This window comes from Thunnus thynnus, chromosome 9 (genome assembly GCF_963924715.1).
Source record: "Thunnus thynnus chromosome 9, fThuThy2.1, whole genome shotgun sequence".
Taxonomy (NCBI): Eukaryota; Metazoa; Chordata; class Actinopteri; order Scombriformes; family Scombridae; genus Thunnus; species Thunnus thynnus.
In genome coordinates this window covers 22,896,756-22,922,846 of record NC_089525.1, presented here as the reverse complement: position 1 = coordinate 22,922,846, position 26,091 = coordinate 22,896,756, and the positions used below count along the sequence as shown (strand labels likewise).

The 26,091-nt window shown below is 41.0% G+C and overlaps 1 protein-coding gene across 3 annotated transcripts; it reads left to right on the top strand.

Moving 5' to 3' along the window:
• Positions 1-302: 302 nt before the first annotated feature.
• Positions 303-25,961, top strand: med12 (mediator complex subunit 12). 3 transcript variants are annotated; one of them, XM_067599743.1, is made up of 43 exons: positions 303-460; positions 1,202-1,306; positions 1,431-1,622; positions 4,904-5,063; positions 5,246-5,421; positions 6,373-6,483; positions 6,820-7,092; positions 7,241-7,387; positions 7,562-7,661; positions 7,763-7,899; positions 8,013-8,144; positions 8,731-8,857; positions 9,077-9,306; positions 9,409-9,468; positions 9,564-9,737; positions 10,142-10,286; positions 11,219-11,337; positions 12,448-12,591; positions 12,710-12,873; positions 13,388-13,519; positions 13,767-13,994; positions 14,076-14,220; positions 14,491-14,611; positions 15,293-15,403; positions 15,483-15,596; positions 15,823-15,959; positions 16,474-16,653; positions 16,979-17,050; positions 17,142-17,305; positions 17,624-17,785; positions 17,959-18,160; positions 18,339-18,448; positions 18,596-18,731; positions 19,195-19,344; positions 19,692-20,057; positions 20,173-20,314; positions 20,403-20,608; positions 20,873-20,947; positions 22,070-22,299; positions 22,491-22,665; positions 23,625-23,837; positions 25,226-25,307; positions 25,431-25,961. In XM_067599743.1, the coding sequence occupies exons 1-43, from the start codon at positions 359-361 to the stop codon at positions 25,466-25,468; spliced, it is 6,489 nt and encodes a 2,162-aa protein (XP_067455844.1). In that variant the 5' UTR covers positions 303-358; the 3' UTR covers positions 25,469-25,961. The 3 variants fall into 3 exon arrangements, with proteins under 3 accessions (XP_067455844.1, XP_067455843.1, XP_067455842.1); XM_067599742.1 differs by having other exon boundaries at positions 20,403-20,617; positions 23,628-23,837; XM_067599741.1 differs by having other exon boundaries at positions 304-460; positions 20,403-20,617.
• Positions 25,962-26,091: the final 130 nt, after the last annotated feature.

The window sequence follows — 26,091 nt, the reverse complement described above, 5'->3', positions numbered from 1 at the left end:
TTAAATGCGTTTTTGCACAAAATGTGGATTTTGGCATCCATCAAATACATTGAAAGCACATTTGAAGGGGATGTTTGAATGGCCAGTAAGAACAGGAGGAATAATTACAGCGAAGAAAACCCTCTTTCAGTGTTCATTTGGGCACCTGACTGTTGTTTTAAGACAGACTTGTCCTTAAATGTTATTGTTTATCTATTATTGTTGTTGTTTTGTGTTTGCTGCAGAAATGTGTAGGCCTAGAGGACTCTTATTTTGAAGTTGGGGGCGAACCGTAGCCGGAAGTGAGAGTGGCCGTGGCTCTGTGTTCAGGCTGCGGGGAGGAGGAGGAGGAGGAAAGCCCTGGCTGTGATGCCGCTGGATGATGGCTGCTTTCGGGATCCTAAGTTACGAACACCGGCCATTAAAGCGGCCCCGGCTCGGCCCTCCGGACGTTTATCCTCAAGATCCAAAGCAAAAAGAGGTCAGATTTTACGATGTACAAACTAAAAGTGCAGCGATAACGTTTTAGGCACGAAAATTTCCAGCCAAGAAGCTGTTCAAGCTAACACTAGCTAGCCTCTTTAGCAAGCCTTCTAGACGATTTGGGCCTAGCAATAACAATGAACAGCTCCTAGGTTAGTTGTCAGTTTGTGAGCTAGCTCGTCAGCTTACTTGGAAAACAACCGGTTCACTAGAAATGGAGTTTTCTCGGTTAGCTTGTCGGCTGGCCAGTGCTATCCAGTTTGAAATCATCTGCAACCATTTTCGGTTTGTGATGGAAAACAGTATGCGTCGCCTTTTTTTTTGGTTTGTGCGTGATTAGTAATTGTTTGTTAGCTTGATGTTTTCTTACAGCGAATTAGCTAAACCTGCACAGCTGAACCCTTCACTCTCTAAATTTGAGATAAACTATCCGTGCTAGATTTTAAGCAGCAGTGTTTTGGCCTAGCTGAGCACTGCTGTTGGCTCCTGATCTATTATTAACTTGAGATAATCTGTTGATGCAAATGGAAAACTGACTGCTTTACCTCAGGGATATCCTGTCTACGTTGATGCAAATATATCTTATGACTTAGTAATATTTCATTTTAGTTATGTTTGTTTTCTTAGTGTCAGCAAACCTAATTTTCTCAAACTACCATTTACTCATCTGAGAACAGAAATTATATGATATTGTACTTTAGCACTAAGAAGTTTGTGCTGATATCAATGTTTTATTCAGGATGAATTGACTGCACTGAATGTGAAGCAAGGATTCAACAATCAGCCGGCTGTGTCTGGTGATGAACATGGCAGTGCCAAAAATGTCAACTTCAACCCTTCAAAGGTAAAACATGGCTGTTTTTTTTAAAAGAAATTCTGGTTCTACCCAGCCCGATACGCGTTGTATTTTTATGTGAGTAGTTTGATCGATGTGGCCATCAAACAGGTTTTTCCTCCATGCTTTACAGATCAGTTCAAACTTCAGCAGCATCATTGCTGAGAAGCTGCGTTACAACACGTTTCCAGACACGGGGAAGCGTAAGCCACAGGTCAACCAGAAGGATAATTTCTGGCTCGTCACAGCACGGTCACAGAGCTCCATCAATAATTGGTTCACAGATTTAGCGGGGACTAAACCTCTAACACAGCTGGCAAAAAAGGTAAGACCTTGGGTGTAAAACACTAAAAGCCTTCTTTACTAATTAATGTTTTCTTCATATTGGTTTAACTGGCAATATAGTATGGACATGTGAAGAAAACAAGGTGCCACATTGGCTTCATCTACTGCATTGTACCAGTGTCTCTTCTTTGAACACCAGTTCTCTTTACATGGTCATATTTCCTCTTCCTGTTAACTTCCACTGTCTACATAAGGGAAGCACTGGTGTAGATTTTTGAACCCAGAATTTTCCCACCCATGTCCACAAGTAAGGGAATGGATTCACCAAAGTTAATAAGCCTTTATCATTGTGGTTTCACGATTCAGTGCCCACTAGTCTTCCTCAGGGTCAAACTTTTTCCCGCCCACACTGACCACCACTGATAAAACATACATCTTTGTATGTCTTGTCTTGGTAGGTTCAGGTTCAAGGTAAACTTTTATTGTGATTCTAAAACTACACTCTAGAGGTGCACAGCAGAACAAAATTGTGTTTACCTGGCTCACATTGACAACAAACAATAAACAACAATACAAACAGATACTAGGTAATTTATTTTGATACAACTACTAAGGAAAATGCAATTTTCAATTTTGCCGGTAATTAAGTGTCTGTCAAAATAAGGTAAATTCTATTATAACATGCTAACATTGCAAATGTTAGCATGCTACCATTCCTAACAAATGCTAAATGTAACATGCTACTATGCTATCCTGCTAACACGACTGGGCTCAACTGTGCCTTTGGGTTGAAAACTCGAACCTGAACAGATCACAGCTGAGTCTGAATACGGCTGAGCCTGACAAAATACAGCTTAGACTGATAAAGGTCAGCTGAGTGTGAGCTTGACAAGCTTAGTCTAAGATGTCCTACATAGTTTGCTAGAAAGGACCAGGCATAACCTTTTTGTCACCTTAGATGTAAGAACTTCCAAATAACTGCGTTTTCTGGCATATGATGAGAATTACAGTCTAAAGGCAAATTTATGCTTTCTGCTTCGGCGTTGGTCTGCATGATGTTAATTTTGTCATCTGTCCATGTCTGCGAGCACCCAAAGTTTGAGACCGTGCGGACCGTACACACTGCAAGTGAGCCAATAGCACATGCACTAGAATAGAAAACAGAAACGCCTGTCTCGTCTACTTAATGTATGTACTGTACTCTTATTCTCATTAAGCTGTCGCACACACCATTTTTTTTTTGACTTTTTCTTGTTGTTCTGCAACATACGGGAACTCCTTGGCTTCATTCAGACTGAAAACAGTCCTGTGTAAAACAAAGGGTCTGTGTTGGTGCGGGCGAAAACAAAATATGGATAACAGATCATTGTGTTTAAAGGCTTATCAGATGTTTGTAATGTTCAGACTGGATTTTACAACTCTGTAAAGTTATCGTGGCTGCAACCTCGTTTTCTAGTGCGCACATGTGGAACGCGTCTGTATCCGCAGACCTGCCGATTGTAGTGTGTATTGAACCGCATGCGTCTCCACATGCAAGTTTACAGCATGCAAACCATGAATCGGCCTTTACAGGGTGGCAAGCATTGCGAGAGACTTGTGTTACTGTTAAAACTGATATTGCCCAGTACTAAAATCTTCATATATTAGTGCACGTTTAACTAAAATTCGCTAATATTTCAATAATACTACGATGGCAATTCAAAATTTTTGCTCCAGTTAAATTTAACTTTTTAATTTTGAAATTTAACCACTTATTGCGGTTTAGTAAAGCTCGATAGACTTTTTCTACCAGGGCATCCTGTACAGAAGTAGCCAGCAGGTTAAGTATAGAGGATCCCGACGTGTACGTGACCATTTGGAGAATTTTACATATCATTTATGTGCAAGCAAAGAAGAGAACAAATGAATGTGGCGATAAAACGGTGGCTGAACTGTGCAACTCTCCTGGATGATTCAGTTCAACACCACTAAGCAAGAACAATTCAGTGGAGGTAAGTTAAGTAGTTGTTCTTTTCCCTGTTAGAACAATTGGTGCTTGCAGTGTTTAATACAGCTGCGGTGCTTTGGGCAATAATTCTTTTCTTCTCATATTTGTTGCTTTTTGTGTCTAAGTTATGTTTAAAGTGGAGGTTCTAATGTTAAAAATCCTTTTAATTATTATATAATCATTACTTCTAAAGCATCTGGTATGCACTTAGTTTAATTATAGATAACCTTAAGGCTAAATTACAATGTTTATACATAATGTTTGCAGTGGTGGTAATTCCCTTGTTGTGGTGATGCACCACTGCTAAACGAATAAAGAGGAAACACTGGCTTATGTCTAAATCAAGTCTATTGTTTGTCTTGTTTGTATTGAACTAAAACACGGTGAATGTCATTGTCTGTACTACATGGCAGCAGTTTTTATTGCTGCTTTGTTATTTTTGAAAACTTGAAAATCTATTATTTATAGATTGTCTAGTGAGGTGTTTTTGTTCATTCACAGCAAATTAATTTCTCAATATGCGCTTCTTACAAATGGCAGCAGATAGATTTTGAATGTTGAGTACATCAGGCTAAATTAAAGGTGAGCTTTTCTATTCATATGTAGATGAAAGGCCTTTATCATTTACTGTTACCCCTGTAGTTTGTGTTAGAGCTTTTCTTTTATTCCTACATGCACAGGTAGATGCATATTTCATCTGACAACAGTAAACAATGTTTTCTAACTCTCTGTATTATTGACTTTGACAGATCACGTTCACAAGTGCACCGCTCCTCTCCAGCTGCTTCATCCAGCGACTTCATGCATAGAATAAACAGTGTTGGAAAGGAAAATACATCTAGCTAAAATGTTTTTTTGTTTTTTTTCTTGCAACAGACTTTTCAAAACAAGGATTTATCTTATGTTTACAGTTTTATTTATTCAGCATTTTTTGACTGTAGTTAAGCCTAGTGTTCTGTACTGAACTCAGTCAGCTGGTTGAAAAGTGGTTAACTCTGTTCTTGTCATATCAAGCAGAAAACTTGAATAAATTACCTCGAATCAAATGTGCCGTCTGTTTATGATCCTTTATATTTATTTCAAGTGAAATGCTAATATTGTTTATGTTTGGATTCTATTGTTTCATGTGAGTTTTAGCAGCTTTATATCAATGTGTATGCACATATATATATTTTTCCTTGGATTGTCTTTTTTTCTTCTTCTTCTGAAGAAGTCTTCCTGACAGTTCTTCTCTCTTTCTTTTTTCTCGTTGTTTGTGCTGTTTTGAGAATATTCCTTGTGTTTGCCTTGTTTCTCTCAGCGTTACTGACACAGATGATATTTCCTTATCACAGGTGCCAATCTTTAGCAAGAAAGAAGAGGTTTTTGGATACTTGGCCAAGTACTCGGTCCCTGTCATGCGTTCGGCATGGATGATCAAGATGACCTGTGCGTATCATGCAGCCATCACAGAAACTAAAGTCAAGAAGAGGCATGTGATTGACCCGTGCATAGGTAAGCAAGTGATGCAGGAAACATTGACCTGTTTTGAATCATTTTTCCATTAAATGTTTGAGCTAAAAGATACTTAAAGATGTTTACTTTCACAGGATGTTACATGATTTCTTTGAGTAGAAAATGTGCTGCCATTAATTTGATTTCTGTGGCTTTAAAATGCATTGTGTGTGTCTGTGTAGAATGGACCCAGATCATTACTAAGTACCTGTGGGAACAGCTTCAGAAGGTGGCTGAGTTTTACCGGCAGTCTCCCAGTCAAGGCTGTAGCTCACCACTACCAGCCACTCCTGCTGACGTGGAAACGGCCATGAAACAGTGGGAATACAACGAGAAGCTAGCCATGTTCATGTTTCAGGTCAGTTTGGTCTGTTAAGTCTCACGCTGAACAGTGTTTAACATGTCACAGTGTAAAAGGTTACTTTAATCACATTACTCACTTTTTTCAGTAACAAAGTAGTGTAAAAAATTCATGACAAGCATTATTTGTGTTAGATGTACAATTTTGAAATTATGTTGCAACCTGTTGATGCATTGTGGCAACATTTAGCTATCAAAGTAAATAATTCTTCCTCGACTTATTTTTTTATTGGACAAGTATATTGTACAAAACAACAGAAGAAGCTTTAACGATTCGCTAAAGAGGCAGCAGCTGTGCAGCGAGTATCACAGGGGAAATTAAGACATTTAAGAGGAGAAAATGCAAATTAAGTGGCAAAAATGTTTCCCATGTCTGCGGCAGAATGTACAACTTTGAAACAAATTCTTTCAAATTGTTTTTCTCCTTTGAGTAATTAAGTAATCCTGTTACATTCGGGGAGAGTAATTCAAGAGATGAATTTATAAGAGCTGTCGCCAGGAGTCAGTTAATCAATTAGTTGATCAACATAAAAATAATCAACTATTTTTAACAGTTTAAACTATTTTAAAGTAAGAATTCCAAACATTCCTCAGTTCCAGCCAGTCATTTGTGAGAATTTGCTGCTTTCCTTAATTGAATTTCATAGTAAATTAAATATCTTTTTGTATTTTGGACTGACAAACTGTCTTACTGTATAACCTGACCACACGAGTAACTGATTAACAAACAAAATAACCAGCAGATTAATAAATAATGCAAATTGTTAGTTGCAGGAATTATCCTGGATTGCTTTTTCCTGATTGAGTTTCCTAACTTGATTTACCTGTTTCCTTGATGTGAAGCTCATAACATGCTGCAGTCAGTGAACGGTTCATGCTGTAAACACTGTACTTCTTTTGGTCACCGACTTAATACAAAGATGCACTTTCGTGTCGTTTCTGTGTTCAGGATGGTATGCTAGACAGACACGAGTTCCTGACATGGGTGCTGGAGTGCTTCGAGAAGGTCCGACCGGGTGAAGATGAGCTTCTCAGGCTTCTCCTGCCCCTTTTACTACAGGTATTCTATAACATATTTATTCACTGTCACCTCAGCATCTCTACATCAGTCTCATATCACCACTCATGCTCTGATGGATCACATTTGGGAAACACGCTTAACATTCATACTGCTATTAACAGTTACATATCTCAGAGCTGCTCTGTGGTGTGACAGGCTTCTACAGCTGTCAACAGTTTATCATGAACTTCATCCACAGTATTTTGGCAGCGTTGACCTTTGCTGACAGTGGCCACCGGGGCCCACAACCTTTTTAATTTTGTTTCTATTTCCAAACCCGACTGATGCTTGACCGAGTGAGTGTGGGTAACGCTGTGAATCTCTCCCGTCCCGCAGTACTCAGGGGAATTTGTACAGTCGGCTTACTTGTCACGGAGACTGGCTTACTTCTGCACGCGCCGCCTCAACCTGTTGCTAAGCGACGGGAGCCTGGGCCCCGGCGCAGGAGGGCATCCGGGCCATGGCATCTTGGCGCAGCAAGGTAACGCCCTACCCCCCACTCCCACCTCCCAGCCGGCAGGAGGGAACCAGCCGCAGACACCTTTCACAGACTTCTACATCTGCCCGCAGCACCGGCCTCTGGTGTTCGGCCTCAGCTGCATGTTACAGGTATTATGCTCTTATTTTGACTAAGCTTAAATATATAATTGATACATGGATTCTGTTTGCTTTGATAAATTATCAGCCTCACTTAGTAATTCTACTTTTTCTTTCCATTTTTTTTTTTTTATTTATGTTCTTCTTATTGTCACATCAGAGCATAGTGTTGTGTTGTCCTAGTGCTCTGGTGTGGCATTACTCTCTGACAGACAGCAGAAACAAGACTGGTTCCCCTCTTGACCTCCTGCCCATCGCCCCTTCAAGCTTACCAATGCCAGGGGGAAATACCGCCTTTACTCAGCAGGTACTTCCCTTGTTTTTGTGTAAAAATCTTTACACAAAAGTGAGTACGGGGACTGCTAATTTATTCCAAGACGAAATGTAAATATTTGTGTGCAGCACAAAGGTGTCATGGCAGTTTTCTCCTTTGCTGTCAGATGTTAAGATAATGTTTTCTCACCTTTTTCTTCCGCTGCAGGTACGTGCAAAGCTGAGAGAAATTGAAGAGCAAGTTAAGGAGAGAGGCCAGGCTGTGGAGTTCAGGTGGTCATTTGATAAGTGCCAGGAGACTACAGCAGGTTAGAAAACCGTCCTTTTTTATCTCTGCTTACACCTGTTCACAGCTCGCGAGAAGAGGTTTGCGTGCATGTTTGAAATTATCTCTGTAAACTCTTGCCAGGGTTCACCATCGGGAGGGTTCTGCACACCCTGGAGGTTTTAGACAACCACAGCTTTGAGAAGTCTGACTTTAACAACTCCCTGGACTCCCTGTACAACCGAATATTTGGCTCAGGCCAGAGTAAAGACGGCCATGAGGTATGTCTGCGCTGACCCCTTGTGACTTGTGATCATCAGATTAAAAAAAAAAAGTGACACCAAGTGATTTCTATTTTTAGCCGTATTGTCTCATAACACCCGCTTCTGTCCAGATGTCGCCAGATGACGATGCGGTGGTGACCTTGCTTTGTGAATGGGCAGTGTGCTGTAAGCGTTCTGGCAGACACAGGGCCATGGTGGTGGCCAAGCTGCTGGAAAAGAGACAGGCTGAAATAGAAGCCGAGGTAAGAGGCACACCACCCCCTACTGACTCACTGCTACACGGTTCAATCTCCTGCTTGTTTTCCACAGCTTCAAAATGAAACCTTTTTCACCTGTTTTTAGAAGTGATCAGTGTCAAACAAATATATTTTCTTTTTGTATCACCGCAGGTTATAAACCTCTAACCAAGTCATTTTTTTTTTTAAACATTTGTAAATAGTGCACTCAAATAGCGACTTAAAACTATCAGTGTTTGATGTTGGTCTGCATAGGTTTGTATTTTACAAATCAACCGACCAATATGTGCATGCAAAAAAACAGTAGTTGACAGCATCTCCAGCTATATTACACTAAAATAGATTATCATGAGTCTGTAAGATTCTTTTATATGATTTACTGCAGGGTTGATCTGACAAATAACCCCAAACATTGCAATAATATTTGAAATTCCTACTCCATAATTCATATTTTGTGGCATTTGTAGACAAACCGAACTAAACAGAGCGAAGTTTTAAATAGATTTTCTACATTTAGCACTCAAAGACTGTTTGTTCTGTGTTGTCTGTCTGGTATGTGTGTGTGTGTGTGTGTGTGTGTATTTGTTTGCAGAGGTGTGGTGAGTCAGAGGTGGTGGATGAGAAGGGTTCTGTGTCATCCGGCTCCCTCTCTGCTGCCACACTACCAGTCTTTCAGGATGTGCTGCTACAGTTTCTCGATACTCAGGCCCCCACACTGAGTGAGTCTCTGTTTTTCTTATTTTTTTTTTTTTTTCCATCACATTTCTTGCGGCTGTGATTCTTAAATGTGTCAAACTTGATCTCATATTAAAGAAGTTTTATATCCTTTTGTCTTTGCCTCTTATTTTATTACCCGGTGCGTATTTATTATAAATGATTTGGTGAGGGAAACCTGGTAAATTATTCAAATCCTTTTCTTTTTTTTTCCTCTTGTGTAGCGGAGCCTGGGAATGAAAGCGAAAGAGTAGAGTTCTCCAACCTGGTCCTGCTCTTTTGTGAGCTCATCCGTCACGATGTCTTTTCCCACAACATCTACATGTGCACGCTGATTTCCAGAGGTGACCTGGCTTCCGACTCCCACCTGCCGCGCCCGCGCTCCCCCAGCGACGAGCCCTCCGATGAATCAGAACGCAAGGAGCAGGACGCGGGCAGCAGCGTCAAAATGGAGGCACGTCGGAGGCGTCTGTTGTTGGTGTTGATGAGTCATTTGTGCAGCAGTACAATGTGTGGGGGGCAAAAGGGTAACATATGGTTATTGTTTGTTCAACAGGATACCGGTCTGTCGGAGTCTATGGAAATCGATCACAACTCCAGCGCTAATTTTGACGAGGTAGACATGGTATTCGTGCATAAATATAGTTTGGAACCAAATGGGATATATTATGGCATTCCTCAGAGTCATCTCTGCCTCCTCTTGCCTTGCAGATGTTCTCTCCTCCGATGCACTGCGAGTCTAAGGGGAGCCCCTCTCCTGAGAAACCTGCCCCAGAGCAGGACAGCAAGGCTGCCTGTAAAGACAAAGGCATGGACCCCGCCTTCCCTCAGCTGTACGAGCAACCCCGACACATTCAGTACGCTACTCACTTCCCGATTCCTCAGGTAAGAACAATCACAGCCCGCATGAAGTCTGTTACTGAACTCTTAAGGTCGTTATTGATAGTTGAGAGTTTAAAAATCATGTTAGTGATGTAATTTCTTGTAATACTGGCCAGTTAAATTGAGTCTGCTTTACAAATACATACTGTATGAGCCACTTTTGTTTTAATATCGATATGTTTTCCTGATAGCGGCTGAGTGTTTTTCCAAGTTATAATTTACAAAACATATTAGAGAAAATGCTTCTGATATGTTTAAGGGTAACTTTACTCCTCAAATCCTATCGGATCTGGTGGCTGAAGATATATGTCTCCAATTTATTTTTCTTACGGTTTTGCTGTGCTGATCAGGTTATCAGGTGCATCCAGTTTTATGAGGATCTTTTTTTTTTCCCCCCCTGTCTTTAGGAGGAGAGTGCCAGCCACGAGTGCAACCAGCGGTTAGTGGTCCTCTACGGTGTGGGCAAACTGAGAGACGAGGCACGACACACCATCAAGAAAATTACCAAAGATATCTTGAAGGTGCTCAACCGCAAAAGCACAGCAGAAACAGGTACGTTAACTGTGCTTCTCAGTTTTATCAGCCCATGACTGATTGCTTAACATCCCACATTTCCCATTTACTTATGTTTTACATTAGCTTAGCTGTGGGCATGCAGTTTGTCTGGCAGCAAACTGTCATTTAAGATTACACTTTAATTTCAGCTATTTCTCATGTTTAAGGATGTAAATGGAGCCAGTTTTGAAGTTTTTATAGTGTCCCCTATTTCAGTGATTTTTTTTTTCCCCCTCCTGCATCTCTCTGCAGAGTAATCCATGTACATCATATGAGAGAGATAATGTTTTTCCAGACAGCAGTGTGGACCGCAGGAGCTTTGTCATGCTTTAATGTTTGTAAAACATTGTTCACATGCAGCCTGAGTACTCTCTTTCCCGTTGTGGCCATTCCAGCTGTTATCCCCCTAATAACTCTGCCTCTTTGAATACTTTTCATTTGTATTCCCTTTTCCCCTGCCCTTCTTAAGAGAACAAGCATTTTTTCCCCCCCTTGCTCTATCGACCCTAGGGGGTTGCATCACTCAATCTTCTTTTCATCCAATTTCTATGCTAATAGCTCTCAACTGTTCACAGCCACTTTATCTTATATACATGTGACCTTATTAAGGTGATTTAGGGTTTTCAGAGTTATAATTGCATAGATTGGAGTGTTTTATGACACTTTAGTACATTCCTGTGAGCCGATGGTGACCTTCAGCTCACGATTGTGTTTCTCTTCGATGAGAAATTTTCCTTTCGCTTTCAGTTACTTTATAGCGTTCTCTCTTGCAGCGAAGCTGCCAAATCGAAGGAGGCTGGAAATAAGATAACAGACCATTGGGTTAACTTGATTTCACGGCTGGCCTACTCGGCAGACTGGAAAGAAAACCGCTGAGTTGCTGCTCCCTCTCTTTATTTTTTCCCTGCCTCTCTTTCCCACATACACAGGAGGGGAGGAAGGACAAAAGAGGAAGAGGAGTAAGCCGGAGGCCTTTCCCACTGCTGAGGATATCTTCTCCAAATTCCAGCACCTCTCCCACTTCGACCAGCACCAGGTCACCTCCCAGGTTAGACCAGACAAAATTCATTTTTAGATGTCCTCATGTGTGTTTCAGAGAATATAGGAATCAGTTAATTGTTTGGGGATTACTCAAAGGGTTTATTAATAGAAGCAGCCCAAAACAAAAGACCTCCTAAGGTGACTAATTTGAATGTAAATGTAATTTGAATATAATTTGATTTCTCTTGTGAGATGTCTGAATACAATTTGAATGGATAATTGACTCAAGTGGCTGCGTAAGTTGAAAACACAGCAGAACATAACGTATTTAGGTTTCTCAGTTGTAGAGGTTGTAACAGAGAATACATTTCAACGTCAGATGCAATACAGTAACAGCCAATGGATGATTTATAGTATAAAAATGATACAATTTCATTTGCATAAAGCGTTATTTTTTTTTTGCATTATTAAAGTGCTTTTAATTAAAATGTAGCTGGCAGTAATTCCAGGGTCAAGTCTGTGTGGAACTTTTACCATTTAACAAGTCTCAAGAGGCCAAAAGCTGTTTGAGAAAGTTCAGTGATCGGCCCTTAAAAGTTTTTATTTATTAGTCACTTTGATGTATAGGAACGTTTTTCCAGGAACATCGTGGTTGTTTTTGCATTCATTCTTACATTAATGTGACTCCGAAAGGCAAAAATATTTAAATATTTATTGTGCTTATGGTACATTTGTAGGAGTTGTAGGAAACTAAACCCACTGAAGTAAGCTTGTATAGCATAAAATATGATAAGATTTGTACTTGAAAATGTTGTGCATGTTTTAATGGAGTCTTCAAGGAGTAGGCACTGTCAAAGCAAGCAAAGACATATTTGTATCCAGTTTTTTACGACTGTTTGAATGGCTACATTTTTACCTTTTGGCTGTTTTTTGCCTTCATTCGTCTGGCTTGTCTCCCTCTAACAACAACAACATTTCTGTAGCTGACAAAATATTTTGGCATCACCGCATGTTTCTGCTTATTTTACATGTAGACTGTCTCTGTTGGAGCTCTGCAGAATGAAAGCATATTGTTGTGTTGGGCGCTCACAGTCAGAGCCAAGACTGGAGATATTATTGCTTTTTTTTTTTTTTTTTTTTGCATGTTAACAATGTCTGATATTTTGTTTGTGCGCAGGTGTCCAGAAATGTGCTGGAACAGATCACCAGCTTTGCCTTAGGGATGTCTTATCACCTGCCTCTCGTCCAGCACATCCAGTTCATCTTTGACCTCATGGAGTACTCCCTCAACATTAGTGGCCTCATAGACTTTGCTATTCAAGTATGGACAGCTTTATCGCTTATGTACATAAATAAATCCAAATGAATCTTGTTTTATTCATCGTTGTTATAAAAAAAATATATATATTTCGAAAATACATCGTGTGTGTTTTTTGCAGCTTCTGAATGAGTTGAGTCTGGTGGAAGCCGAGTTGCTGCTGAAGTCGTCCAGCCTGGTGGGAAGCTACACCACTAGCCTGTGTCTGTGTATCGTGGCTGTGCTGAGGAGGTACCACTCCTGCCTCATTCTCAATCCTGAGCAGACGGCACAGGTTTTTGATGGGTATGTCACTTATAAGCCTTGATGTTTGTCTACAGGATACCTCAAAAAAAATCTCAGTTTTGTAAAGACTTGCTTAGATTTGCATTGGTGAACCACCGTAGACTTCACCATCACACCGTGTATTGTCGAAATGAACAGAAACAGAGATTTGATTCCAAGCCTAAAGGAATGGTTGCAGGGTGAAGGCATCAGTTAAACTTATAATTAAAGTAGTAAAAAGGATGTTTTGGGTTGTAACTGCATACTAAAGAATTGCTAGTGGTTTGCACTCTGAGGGCTTTCTCATTCTACTTTAATTGAGTATTTTTATTGTCACACGGATGCTGACAGGGCTCTTAACTCCCAAAAGCTGTGCTCCTAACAGTTGTTTGTGATGCTGGTAATTTTGGAACTAGAGATAATTTAAATAAAGCCTCTAATTAAAGTGAAATATAAAAGTAACGTTTCAACAAAACACTATTAAGTATATAGCTGAGGAGTTTCTGTTGAACTATGTGTGTAATTGTTTCCTCAGGCTGCGCATCGTGGTGAAATCAGGAGTGAACCCGGCGGACTGTTCCTCCGCTGAGCGCTGCATCTTGGCCTACCTGTATGACCTCTACACCTCCTGCAGTCACCTCAAGAACAAGTTTGGCGAGATCTTCAGGTATAAATAAACGAGCTATTTGTTTCTATTTCAGCTATTTGAAAATAAAGGCTTTCCTCTGCTTTAATAGAAAAGCATATTGATCTCTGAAGGATAGATGTCTTTTTTGGAAAGTGGAATGTGTAGAACCTAACATTTAAAATATGTTTGTGTACAATAAATCAACTCAATCACATGATTTATGGCAGGGTTTCACTTTTATGTAAGTCATGGTTGTTTAATTTTAGTTAATCTTGTTCTCTTCCAGTGAATTCTGCTCCAAAGTGAAGAACTCCATCTACTGCAATATTGACCCGTCAGACTCCAACATGCTCTGGGACCCTGTGTTTATGATGGAGGCCATCGCCAACCCCTCGGCACATAACTTCAACCACTCGATGGTGGGTAAGATCCTCAACGACAGCCCAGCCAACCGTTACAGCTTCGTCTGTAACGTGCTCATGGATGTGTGCGTGGACCACCGAGACCCTGAGAGGTTTGTTACGTTCGGTTTAGACGGCTACATTTTTGTACTCTTTGTCAGACTGTTGTTTGATGTCATTTAATGGGCTTTCAGGGTGAACGATATCGGGATCCTGTGCGCAGAGCTGACGGCGTATTGTCGCTCTCTGAGCGCCGAGTGGCTCGGCATCCTCAAGGCTCTCTGCTGCTCCTCCAACAATGGCAACTGTGGCTTCAATGATTTGCTGTGTAATGTAGATGTAAGTTGTGGTTTCGTAAGTTTTTATCTCTTTTCTGAACACCTGTGCTTTTGACCCTCACCGTTGCTTACTTGTGAAACCGGTAGAAGGATCTCATCTGTTCTCTTTAGTTTCTTTATGTCACAACTATGTTTTTACTCTTACCTGCCTTTCAGCTCACTTGTAATATTTATTTTCAAGTCTCTTATTTGATTGGTTACTACATTACAGCAGCTTTTCTCATCACACAGCATTCATTTTAAAGCTGATCTCTGCACACGTCTCCCTCAGGTTAGCGATTTGTCCTTCCATGATTCCCTGGCAACCTTTGTAGCCATTCTCATCGCTAGACAGTGCCTACTCCTTGAAGACCTGGTTCGCTGTGTGGCCATTCCTTCCCTCCTCAACGCAGGTAAGGATTATTTCATCTGAAGCTATACAAAAATATGTATTGATGTCATTGCTATCAGATCATCATCCTTCAAACTAGGCAGTTGATAAGACTTTGTTCACTTTAGTTGGTCTGCTCTGTGATATAATCTCACCAGGGTTCTCCATGAACCCCCTCCGCCCACCCCAAAGCATCAATATATAATATCACAGCCATCAAGCATTCTATAAATGAGTGAGCAGTACTTTGCAGCCTGGCTCATAGGAAGGAATACCAAGCTGTATAATGCATTACTTCTATCAGAGAGGAGAGTAAACACAGCATATTTGATCTGGGTCCATGAAGCCTTGATGTGCTTTGTGCACTGGCCAGAGAAGTGCCTCTCTCTCCCCACTGTTAATCTTTTTTTTTTCCTCCCAGCTTGGAGACAAAGCCCCATTCAGCCATGCTGTTTGGTTGGGTTTGGCTCATTTTATAACGCAACCACACATGCCAACAGCTCGCGCTTGTGGCAAATGCTTTGTTCTCACTCCCTCTTTCCCCACGAGATTTCTGTGAAAATTCCTCTTCATCCTGGCTGATGAAAAATCTAGGACGAGGTTTAAATTTAGATGTGTGACATGTGTGACTTTGATGTAGTAGATTGTGTAGATGAGGAAACTCAGCTCTAATCGATGCGTGCGTTTCTGTACTTACCTTCAGCCTGCAGTGAGCAAGACTCTGAGCCAGGAGCCAGACTCACCTGCCGGATTCTGTTGCACCTTTTCAAGACGCCACAGCGCAACCCTGTCCCCCAAGACGGTGTGAAGTCAGGTAGTAAAAACCTTTTTGTTTCTATCAAACTATCATAACTTTCACTTTTTGGCTAATAATGTGTTGTTATGTCTTGCAGATAAATCCTCAGTTGGTATCCGGTCGTCCTGTGATCGCCACCTTCTTGCTGCTTCTCAGAACAGCATAGTTGTTGGAGCTGTATTTGCTGTCCTCAAAGCTGTTTTTATGCTGGGTAAGAATATTTTAAGATCAGAATGTGTCATATAAAAAATGCGGTTTCAAAAACAACCATCAAGATGAGGATTGATTACTTTTCCAGGTCAAAACTCTGCTCTGTTTCGTCTCATTTGCCTCCTACATGGGATCGATGCAGATTATTATACTGTAAAAATAGTCTGTTGTGATGTTAATTATAGATTTTACTGGTTGATTTTACCGGTTTCTCCATTTTGTTATAGGTGATGCTGAGCTAAGGGGCTCAGGACTGTCACACCCCGCTGGCCTTGACGACATATCCGAGGGGCGCAATGTCTCCATAGAAACAGCCAGCTTGGATGTATACGCAAAATATGTGCTGAAGACCATCTGCCAGCAGGTGAGAACATGAGCTGAAATTAGGTAAATGACATGGAAGCAATAAAACGCAGTGTCACAGTTCTGAGCCGAGCTTTCTGAGCTGCTTGTACAAGCAGTAAGCCAAAGAGTCATAAAAAGCGTGAATGAGATCATTTTCAGTAGCAGATGTAATTTATCTCACGTAGATATCAAGGCCAAAGGGAGCTGGCAGCCGCTCAGAGGGCTGGACATGCTCTGTGGTCTCAAGAGACTTCAAACACTTTTTCTACCAAGAAAGGCTCTGTCATGTGCGGATCTATTCCTGAGAAATGACCCCCTCGCACTGTATTTGTCATATCACTACCCACCATCTTTGGTTAAGATCGTTTTGCATGACTCATGATACTCTGACTTGAGCTTTAGTATCACTGCAGTACTGCTCATTAAAACAAGATGCTGTAACTCAATCCCTCCCATTAGGAAATGTAATTTGCTGACCACTTTCACATTTTCCCTTGTGCCACTTAATCCTTTTCATGTCTTTCCCTCTGTAGGAGTGGGTTGGAGAGCGCTGCCTGAAATCTCTGTCTGAGGACAGCAGTGCCCTTCAGGACCCAGTGCTGGTAAACATTCAGGCCCAACGTTTACTGCAGCTTATTTGCTACCCTCACCGCCAGCTGGACAGTGATGATGGTGACAACCCCCAGAGACAGCGCATCAAACGCATCCTCCAGGTTCAGTTCTATTTTTGTTTTATGCCCAAAAAATCATCTATCTTTGAGTAAAAGAAAAAGGTTCAGTTAGTACATCAAACAAGTGGGTAAGCCTTGAATATCTGATTACGCAGTTAAAAAGAAGCTTGATAAATCCATTTAATCTGCTATTAAGTTGTCTTTCTTTCACTGGAACTGTGGGGGTTTGCCTCCCTCTTCTGGCTGAATCAGTGTATTACCAGTGCACCGAACTGTGCATATGCCCAGAACTGGCTTTTGACAGCTGATAAATACTATACATAAGGAAGAATGTATGTGAGTAACATAAACTCTGTCCTTTTTGTAGAATATGGACCAATGGACGATGAGACAGTCATCTCTGGAGCTGCAACTGATGATCAAACAGAGCACTAACAATGTAAGTTTCCTGTTCTGTTGTTTTCAATGGACTTAACTTTCGTGCATCCCGTCAAATGAATCTGATTATACCTTGTTTTGTTTTCCAATAGGAGCTCTATTCTCTCTTGGAGAACATAGCCAAGGCCACAATCGAGGTCTTTCAAAAATCAGCTGAGATGAACTCCAATAACCCCTCAGGGAATGGAGCAGCGGTCCAAGGTGGCTCTGCATCCAACAACAGCAGCACCACAAGCAAGATGAAACCTATTTTAAGGTGTGTGTCTTTGTGCCTCCCTTCAGGGCTTGTTGTGGTTTTTTCATTATTATTATTATTTTTTACTCTGCATTGAATTTAGTAGTTTATTCTTACATTCAATAATGCTAAGACACTATGGCTCCAACCTTTGCACTGATGCCTGCTGGTTACTACTATTTTTTGACATCTATAAAATGAAACTGAATCTGCTTTTACATTTATTGTAATTAACTTATCTCGCAATTAAATCACCTGGAAATATTTTGATGATAAAATGCTAACATTCCAACATACAGCGGCACGGAAATCTAACATTGTTCGCACTGTGTGTTTCAGCTCATCCGAGCGGTCAGGTGTGTGGCTGGTGGCTCCGTTGATAGCAAAGCTGCCCACATCAGTTCAGGGTCATGTACTGAAGGCAGCAGGGGAGGAGCTGGAGAAAGGACAGCACCTGGGCTCCTCTTCACGTAAGGAGAGGGACAGGCAAAAACAGAAAAGGTAAGTGGCAAACATATTCTCTCAAATTGGATTAGATTTTATTTGGTTGTCCTACAAGGTAAAGGCAGGATGATTTGTTTTCATTTTGTGCCACTAACTGGATATGGAAGCTGCAAAAACAAAATCTTCCAGCTATCTTTAACACGATTACTTTCCATTTTTTCCCTCCTCAGTATGTCTCTGCTGAGCCAGCAGCCATTCCTGTCTTTGGTGCTGACCTGCTTGAAGGGGCAGGATGAGCAGAGGGAAGGCCTTCTCACCTCTCTCTACAGCCAAGTACAGCAGATTGTCACAAACTGGAGAGAGGACCAGTACCAGGACGACTGCAAGGCCAAGCAGATGATGCACGAGGCTCTGAAACTACGACTGAATCTTGTAAGAGCTCCTCAAAAACCACAATCAGCTTTATAAGGCAGCATTAGTTTTGTTAGTTATGTTACTTTTCTCATATCACAAGTTAATCATCCAAAATATTAAGCATTCACTTTATTACTATTCTACTATTTTGGATCAAACGTGTTATGTTAACAGCATTTTCCCCTGTGCTAACAAGGTGGGAGGCATGTTTGACACAGTGCAGCGCAGCACCCAGCAGACCACTGAGTGGGCTGTTCTACTCCTCGACATCATCAGCAGCGGCACAGTCGACATGCAGTCCAATAAGTGAGTGCCAAATACAGAGAAAACCCCTTTTCAAAGTGCAATCCACACATTATTACTCTAATTGGACACTCCTGAACACAAACTCTGTTGTCAGCAATTATCAGTCATTTGATCCGCCTGGCTCTCATGTTTGTTTCTCTCCAACAGTGAGCTCTTCACAACAGTGTTGGACATGTTGAGTGTGCTGATTAACGGCACTCTGGCTGCTGACATGTCCAGTATCTCTCAGGGCAGCATGGAGGAGAATAAGAGGGCCTACATGAATCTGGTCAAGAAGCTCAGGGTAAGAACAGCACATGTTTAATCTGTAGATATTCAGATTCAGTATAGATTCATATGTCATATTCTTGTATTCATATAATAGCTGTCTACTCTGGCATTGGGTTTTGTTGTGCTTCAAAGTCTAGGACCGTTCTCTTTTCTTTTTTGAGCATTGAGTTGAGAAAATAAACACCAGATGAAAAGTGTTCGAGTTCAAATGAACCAACACAAAATATTCACCTAAAATTCAGGCTGAAAATGTGACCAACCACAAGAGAATGAGGGTGACAAAAACGCAATGTGTTTTAATTTTAACCACATTTGTCTTGATCAGCTGGTTACTTTGTGTGTGTCCAGCTAAAACAAAGATTTTGAATAATATGCTCGGGTATGAAGGAAAGTTCAGAAAAGTTCAGTGTCGTTTTCCATTGTTTGCATTTTCATAATCGCCTCTTTCAATATTGTATCCCGTTTTGTATCCACAGAAAGAGCTTGGAGATCGGCAGTCAGAAAGTTTGGAAAAGGTTCGCCAGCTGCTGCCGCTGCCCAAGCAAACCCGCGACGTCATAACCTGTGAACCTCAGGGCTCGCTAATCGACACCAAGGGTAACAAGATCGCTGGCTTTGAGAAGGAGGTAACGCACTTGTACCATGATGTCTACATGCAAAGTTACACACAGTTTCAGTGTGATTTGTATCAGCTGGTCAGACCAGAATTTTATTGATCTAATAGAACTGTATGCTGGTATTCTGTGTGCAAAATCTGATGCACAAAATGCATAACTACATTGTGTTTCAATGTGCTTACAAGTATGTTAAAAGATTGAGAGGGGGGAAAAAATAGTGCCGCTTTTATTTTGAAAAATAAATACAGCAACAGGAAAAGCAAAGTGACATTCTCTCTGCATCAAAGATACACAAACTATATGCAGCGCATGCAAATCTTCAGTTAAGTAACACTGCAGTGTCTTTGTTCCTTCAGGGCCTTCAAGTATCAACCAAACAGAAGATTTCTCCGTGGGATGTCTTTGAGGGTCTCAAACACTCTGCCCCTCTATCCTGGGGCTGGTTCGGTACAGTGCGTGTGGACCGAAAGGTCACTAAATTCGAGGAGCAGCAGCGTTTCCTGCTTTACCACACCCACCTGAAGCCCAAACCTCGTAGCTATTACCTGGAGCCACTCCCCCTGCCCCCTGAAGAGGAGGAGCCACTGACGCCTGTCTCCCAGGAACCAGAGAAGAAGATGATGGAGGCAGTGAAGCCAGAGAAGAACGTGCCCGCTGTACCCTCTGATTCAAACAAGAAGAAATCAAACAAGAAGAAGAAAACTCCGTCTGCCAAGACAGAGGTCAGTTAGGCTTAAAACTCATGATTTTGGATTAGTATGATTTGACATAATCGGTACTCTGTATACATTTGATTATCTGGGCTGAAGTAATTGATTTCTTCCTTGTTCTCACCAGGACTATGTGAACCGAACACCAGGTGGTGTGAGTTATGGGACTAATATGCCACCTGAGCTGATGCAGAACCATCCATATGGCAGGCTACCCTACAGCCAGCAGTCCATGGGCATGTACACACAGAACCAGCCTCTACCTCCAGGTAAGTTCCCAGCATATTGAATCATCATCATTATGACATACTTAAATACTGTCTGAGATTGTGGTTTAAATAATTTTTCTTTCCACAGGAGGTCCTGGTTTAGATCCTCCATACAGACCTACCCGGAACGCACCAATGAACAAAATAATGCCCACACGGCCCAGCTACCCGGGCATGATGCCTGGTATGCAGGGAAGCATGCCTGGCATGATGGGACTGGACAAACAATACCCAATGGGTTATAAGCCCCAGCCTACCATGCCACAAGGCCAGTTACTCCGCCAACAGCTACAGGTCAGACTGGTGAGTCAGTCCGCACTGACAAATCAAGCAACACCTTCTAATCAGGTTGAGAGTTGACCAAAAGCAGGAGTTAGTAAGCTGAAGCAGAATTAAGATAATTAAGTTGCTGTTTGATTGCTTCTTAATTTTACTATTTAGGATGAGAACGGTGTAGTTGTTTTGAGTGAAAGATTTTGTTATCAAGTCGGAATGTAAGAATTTACCTCCTGGACGTTGAATCTTTGCTATTTGCTGATTTGTTGTTTCTCTTTTCAGAATCAGAGCATGATAGGGCAGCAGATTAGACAAATAACACCCAACCAACCCTACACTTCAATGCAGGCGTCTCAGGTAAGTCTTTTTTTGCCACTTCCTTTGTTGTTTCCAACACAGGAACTTTCCCCAGACACTAAGAACCATTTGGGGATCTCAGTTCATCTACCTGTGTTTCCACCAGAGGAACCGGAGTCTAAATTAAGTTCCAGGGAGATTGTGTTACCCCCGAAAAAAGTCCCTGCTCTGGGGGAAGTACTTTCCAAAAGCATAGGAACTTTGGAGGCAGGGTTTGCAGGGATGAACATTTCTGATTGGTCAAACACAGACACCGTGGCTGCTTCAAGTTTTGTACCGCTTCATTCTTAAAAAAAAAAGAAGTACTCTAGTATTTATTTAGGATGAGGGGAGGACATTTCTCTTTGTTCGTCAACGTTAAAAATAAAGTTAGGCTTTCTTGTCAGCTTCCCGACTCCTTTTTAAAAAGAGCGAGAGAAAAAGAGAGAGACAAACAGCGTGAGCTGAGAGTGGCGGTGGTGGTCGAGTGAGCTAGAGAGTGCATGAAGAGAGTGAGCAGTAGTAGTGAGAACAAAGCCCGTGAATGAGAGATATAAAACATTGTTTTCTGATTGTTTCATGGCGGTTACATTTTAAAGCAGAAATAAATAATCGTCTAACACTCAACAGATGATTTACTGTGGAGACGGACACTCTTAGTTTCAGTTTAATTTTCCTCCTCTGCATCTTTCCTTTTCAGTCCAGTAAATACAAAGAACAAGAGGACAAATCTGTGTTGTTTTTTTCCTCACGTGTGAAAACGCTGCCATCATTTTTTAATTCCTCATGAGTCTAATTTGCATGATCTACCTGGTTCCTCGGATGCGGTGGAAACACAAACAGGATGTACACCTTTATTTATACACAGTAATGCAAATGAATTTTAAAAAGCTGTTAAGATGTTTAAACAGGATTCAGTCCACTGTGCTCTCATTTAAAGATCATTTTATGAAAGTTTGCCACCCTCACCCACGCTGAAAAGCTAAAACAACACAAATACCTGCAGTTGCACATGCTCTCACATGTGTACTCTCAAGGTCTCGTTTGGTTTTGTGGAATAAAAAATCCTGACTATCAATAAATCAATAACGGTAGCCTTCCCTGCTGTGGTTTTAATGATCAACATCGTCTCTGTTTGTTCAGAACATATCTCAGGGCTATACCACATACGGATCACACATGGGAATGCAGCAGCATCCGTCCCAAGGTGGTGGTATAGTTCCTTCCTCCTATGGGAACCAAAACTTCCAGGGCACCCATCCAGGAGCCAACCCAGCTGTGGTGGATCCTCTTAGGCAAATGCAGCAGAGGCCCAGTGGTTACGTTCACCAGCAGGCCCCAGGCTATGCACACAATATGCAGAACACACAAAGGTCAGTATAGTGTTGCAAAGGTTTTGTTGGGCTTTTTTTTTTGTAATAATGCTTAATAGCTTTAAATAGCAGCAGTTTAACATTTGATTACATTACTACAGGGTTGCTGTTTTTGACTTTTCATTGTGAAATTTGTTTTTAAATACATTGCTACATGGCTTCATCTTACTTACCTCTTCTGTAAACCTCAGGTTTGCCCACCAGTCCCTCCAGCAGGCTCCTATCATGCACAGTCTTGGTCACATGGGAGGCCAGGGTGTCCATCCAGGCTTGAGGCCCAATCAGATGCTGGCAGAACAGCAGCAGCAACAGCAGCAACAACAAGCAGCACAGCAACAGCAGCAGTACCTCAGACAAGCACTCAGAGTATGTCACTTGGCTTTTCATCCTCTCACTTTTCATTTATCCGGGTATTTAGATATGTTTTGGATGACTTTCTAACTCAGGAGGCTGTTAAACTTCTACAACCCTTCAAATTATGTATCCCTAGAGTTTAAAAGTGCCTTACAGAAATGTAAAATCAGATTATCATGAAAAGTATTATTGAGTTTATGAGCATAAACAGACCAGGCAAGTTACTAAACATCAAGCATCACATGATTTCTTGGTATGAAATCTCAGATTGGTCGGATACATTTTGCTTCTCTTTGGTTCTGCAGGCATATGAAATTGCCTTGTGTAGCTATAAAAACAGAAATATAAATAACTTATTTAACCAAATCTTACCTCAACTAAAGAAAGAACTTGAAACCACAAATGATAAAAACAAGAACCCCTTTCACTGAATTAGAGAATTATAAGGGCCTTCGCTTGTGTGAACCTCTTTAACTGACTAGAAGAAACACAGGATAGATGAACACCTCTGGACACATCTCTTTGCTGCCATTATTACTGCTTTAAATCATCACAAAGTGAAGGTAAAACAATGTAAACATGATATAAAGTGAAAGGAAGATACTGCCTGAATGAACAACTCTATCTAGTTTTGCAATGATGCAGTGAATTAGTAGGACCCAGGCAGAACTATAAACCTTGACGAAGTAAAATTCAGGTTTAAGGTGCTCTGGCAGGGTGTTTGAAAGGGTCCTGCTATTAAAAAACAGGATCACCATTAATTTTGAGTCCAGGCTGCAGGAGGCTGTGAAGGACGCTGCCCACAGGCTGCAAAACTATGGCTGTGCTGCAGTTCTTACAATATTAACGGGTCTGTAATGTTGCCAGAGGCCAGACTAAGCCGCGCTTTAATCTAGTCAGTACGATAAATTCAAAAATTACAGGTCTCTTCCTCAAGCACCAACTCTTGTCTCTTTCCCTCGTATCCGCAGCAGCAGCAGCAGGCCCAACAAGTTCAACAGCAGCAACAACAGCAACAGCAGCAGCAGCAGCAGCAGCAACAAGTCCAGCCTCAGCAGGTTCCTCCTCAACAGCAAGTTCCACAGCAGCAGCAGCAGCAGCAGCAGGTGTCAGCGGTGCAACCACCAGGCCAGGCACAGAACCAGGGCCTGGGCATGCAGCCACTGCCCCCACAGCAGCCCATGGTAGGTCCTATACAGGTGACTGTGACCTTTACAGTTCCACCAGGATTTTGCTTTTTTTTTTTTTTACGATTATTGTGGCCAAAAATGCTTGATTTTGCAGTGGCTTTTCTCAAAAATTGTGATACGATGTGCAATGTTTTATGTGCTCTTTTTGAGGTAACATTGCAGGAATTGGGAAAAATTGCAAGCAAAGGATTTTTTTTAAAAGTACTGCCAATTAATAGTCATATGTAATCACTTCAGTTAAAAAGCATTCTGCATATCACAGAAACAACTATATTTCAGTGCTATTTTTTAAATTTATTTTCTGAACATGAGAACCGTAGGCTCAAAGTTGTATAACAAAGGAAATACTTTACTTGAGTTCCATTTATAAGCCCTTATTAAATAATCTTTCACCTCAACATTAGCGGCAAAGAAAATCAGTCAGCAATGCCATTAAAATAAATCCATTGTCATAAAAATACAGTTTCATTTCCAAAGTGCCCATTTTTATGTTTGAGATAGATTATGTCACAATCAACGTGTATTCTTCTGACTAACTGAATGCAAACCAAAGGCATAGTGCAGGTTAAATGACAGATAAAGTTCAGTCTCTTACACCGACAGGGTTGTATACAACTCATAATGAAACTACAGTGGAGGGTCTTCTGAGTCATACTCCGTCTCCTCTCTCTCAGTCGTTGGTTGTAGTACCTGAAAACCAAGCTTTGAGGTTTTAGTTTGTGTAGTGGCTAATACTCTTCGCCTGTACCTGCGCTGGTTGTGAATGACGTAAGTTACCACAACATGAAAGGTGACAACTGCTCCAAATCACAAGCGGTCTGTTGATGTGGCCATTTCGTGTGGGGAAAGTAATTTAGCTGTGCGCTGCCTGTGTCACAAAGATGAAAGATCAAGACAAGATCCATGTGGGTCTTAATATTTATTTTTCTTTCATTGATATTTAAGAAACAGTTAATGTATGCTCTCCAAGAAAGCATCGACTTTCTATTTATATCGTTACAGCATCAAAGTAACTTGGAAAAACTTGAAAGTTTTGGAATCATTTTTGTGCAATTTATGAGATTCCAATAACCAAGAACCAATTGAGCTGCCAAACAGTGACCTTTTTAAAACAAGGAATGACCTAATTTATATTTTCATTTTCAAAATGACAACATTCATGCGTCTCAACCAGGATAATGTATTTTTGATTAGTTTCTACCCTCTACATGTTGATTTTTGTGGCATACTAAAAACTATGGAAACCACCAGCTGCCTAATGCAAAATGATCATTAGTTATGTAACATATATGCAACTGGTAGTTAATGGGTTTAATGGATTATGGAAAAAAACACTGTAATTTCTCTTCTCTTAAAACAATGTGTGTGCATATCTATCTTAGTTTCCCCGACAGGGTATGCAGCAGACCCAACAGCAGCAGCAGACTGCAGCTCTTGTCAGGCAGCTGCAACAGCAACTTTCAAGTAAGTCAGAAACTTTTCAGACATATTTTATGTCCATTTCCCTAGTTTTCGTTGTTCCCATGTATGTACAATGATGAACAACAGATTTCATGCTTATAATCAAACTCTTCCCACTCTTTTCAGACACACAACCAGGACAGAGCACCAATTCATATTACTGATCGTGCTTGTTCATAGTAGTCTGTGAAGAAAAGTCCCTCACTCGATATGTGTGGAGGCCTGTAGATTGGCAGATGAATGTGTCGAGTTCTGTGTAGGCTGTTAGGAGAGAAGACTGTTCAAGGCACAACGGACCACCAAAACCAATCTCTGACCACTGAAGCAACGATCAGAAAATATCTTGATTTCAGTTTTGTAATCATGGATTATCAAGGAGGGATCCTGCTTTAAAGTAAACAGATAATGGTTAATAATGGAAAAGTCTATGTAAAAAAAAGTACCAGAAATTATAAGAATGCAATTTTTTTATTTTATTTCAATTTGTACAATTTTTTCAGTTTCGTGTATTTCTTATTAAAAAATCATGTCAGTTTTTATGTCTTGTATTTGTGTTGGGTACCTGTATACTGTTAATGAAACCTGGGGGGGATCAAAGAGTTTCTTGTATCACATAAGAAATAAGTTTTAATGACATAAAGTTACCTTTTAATGCAACATTTGCAGTCATTTACATGTTGAATAACCTGGACATCCCCAATTGAGAGAAAATGGGATTATGTTGACCAGTGTATGATTGAGTCTGAGTTACTCAGATTAAGGTGTTTGTTTAAACAAGAACATTAGT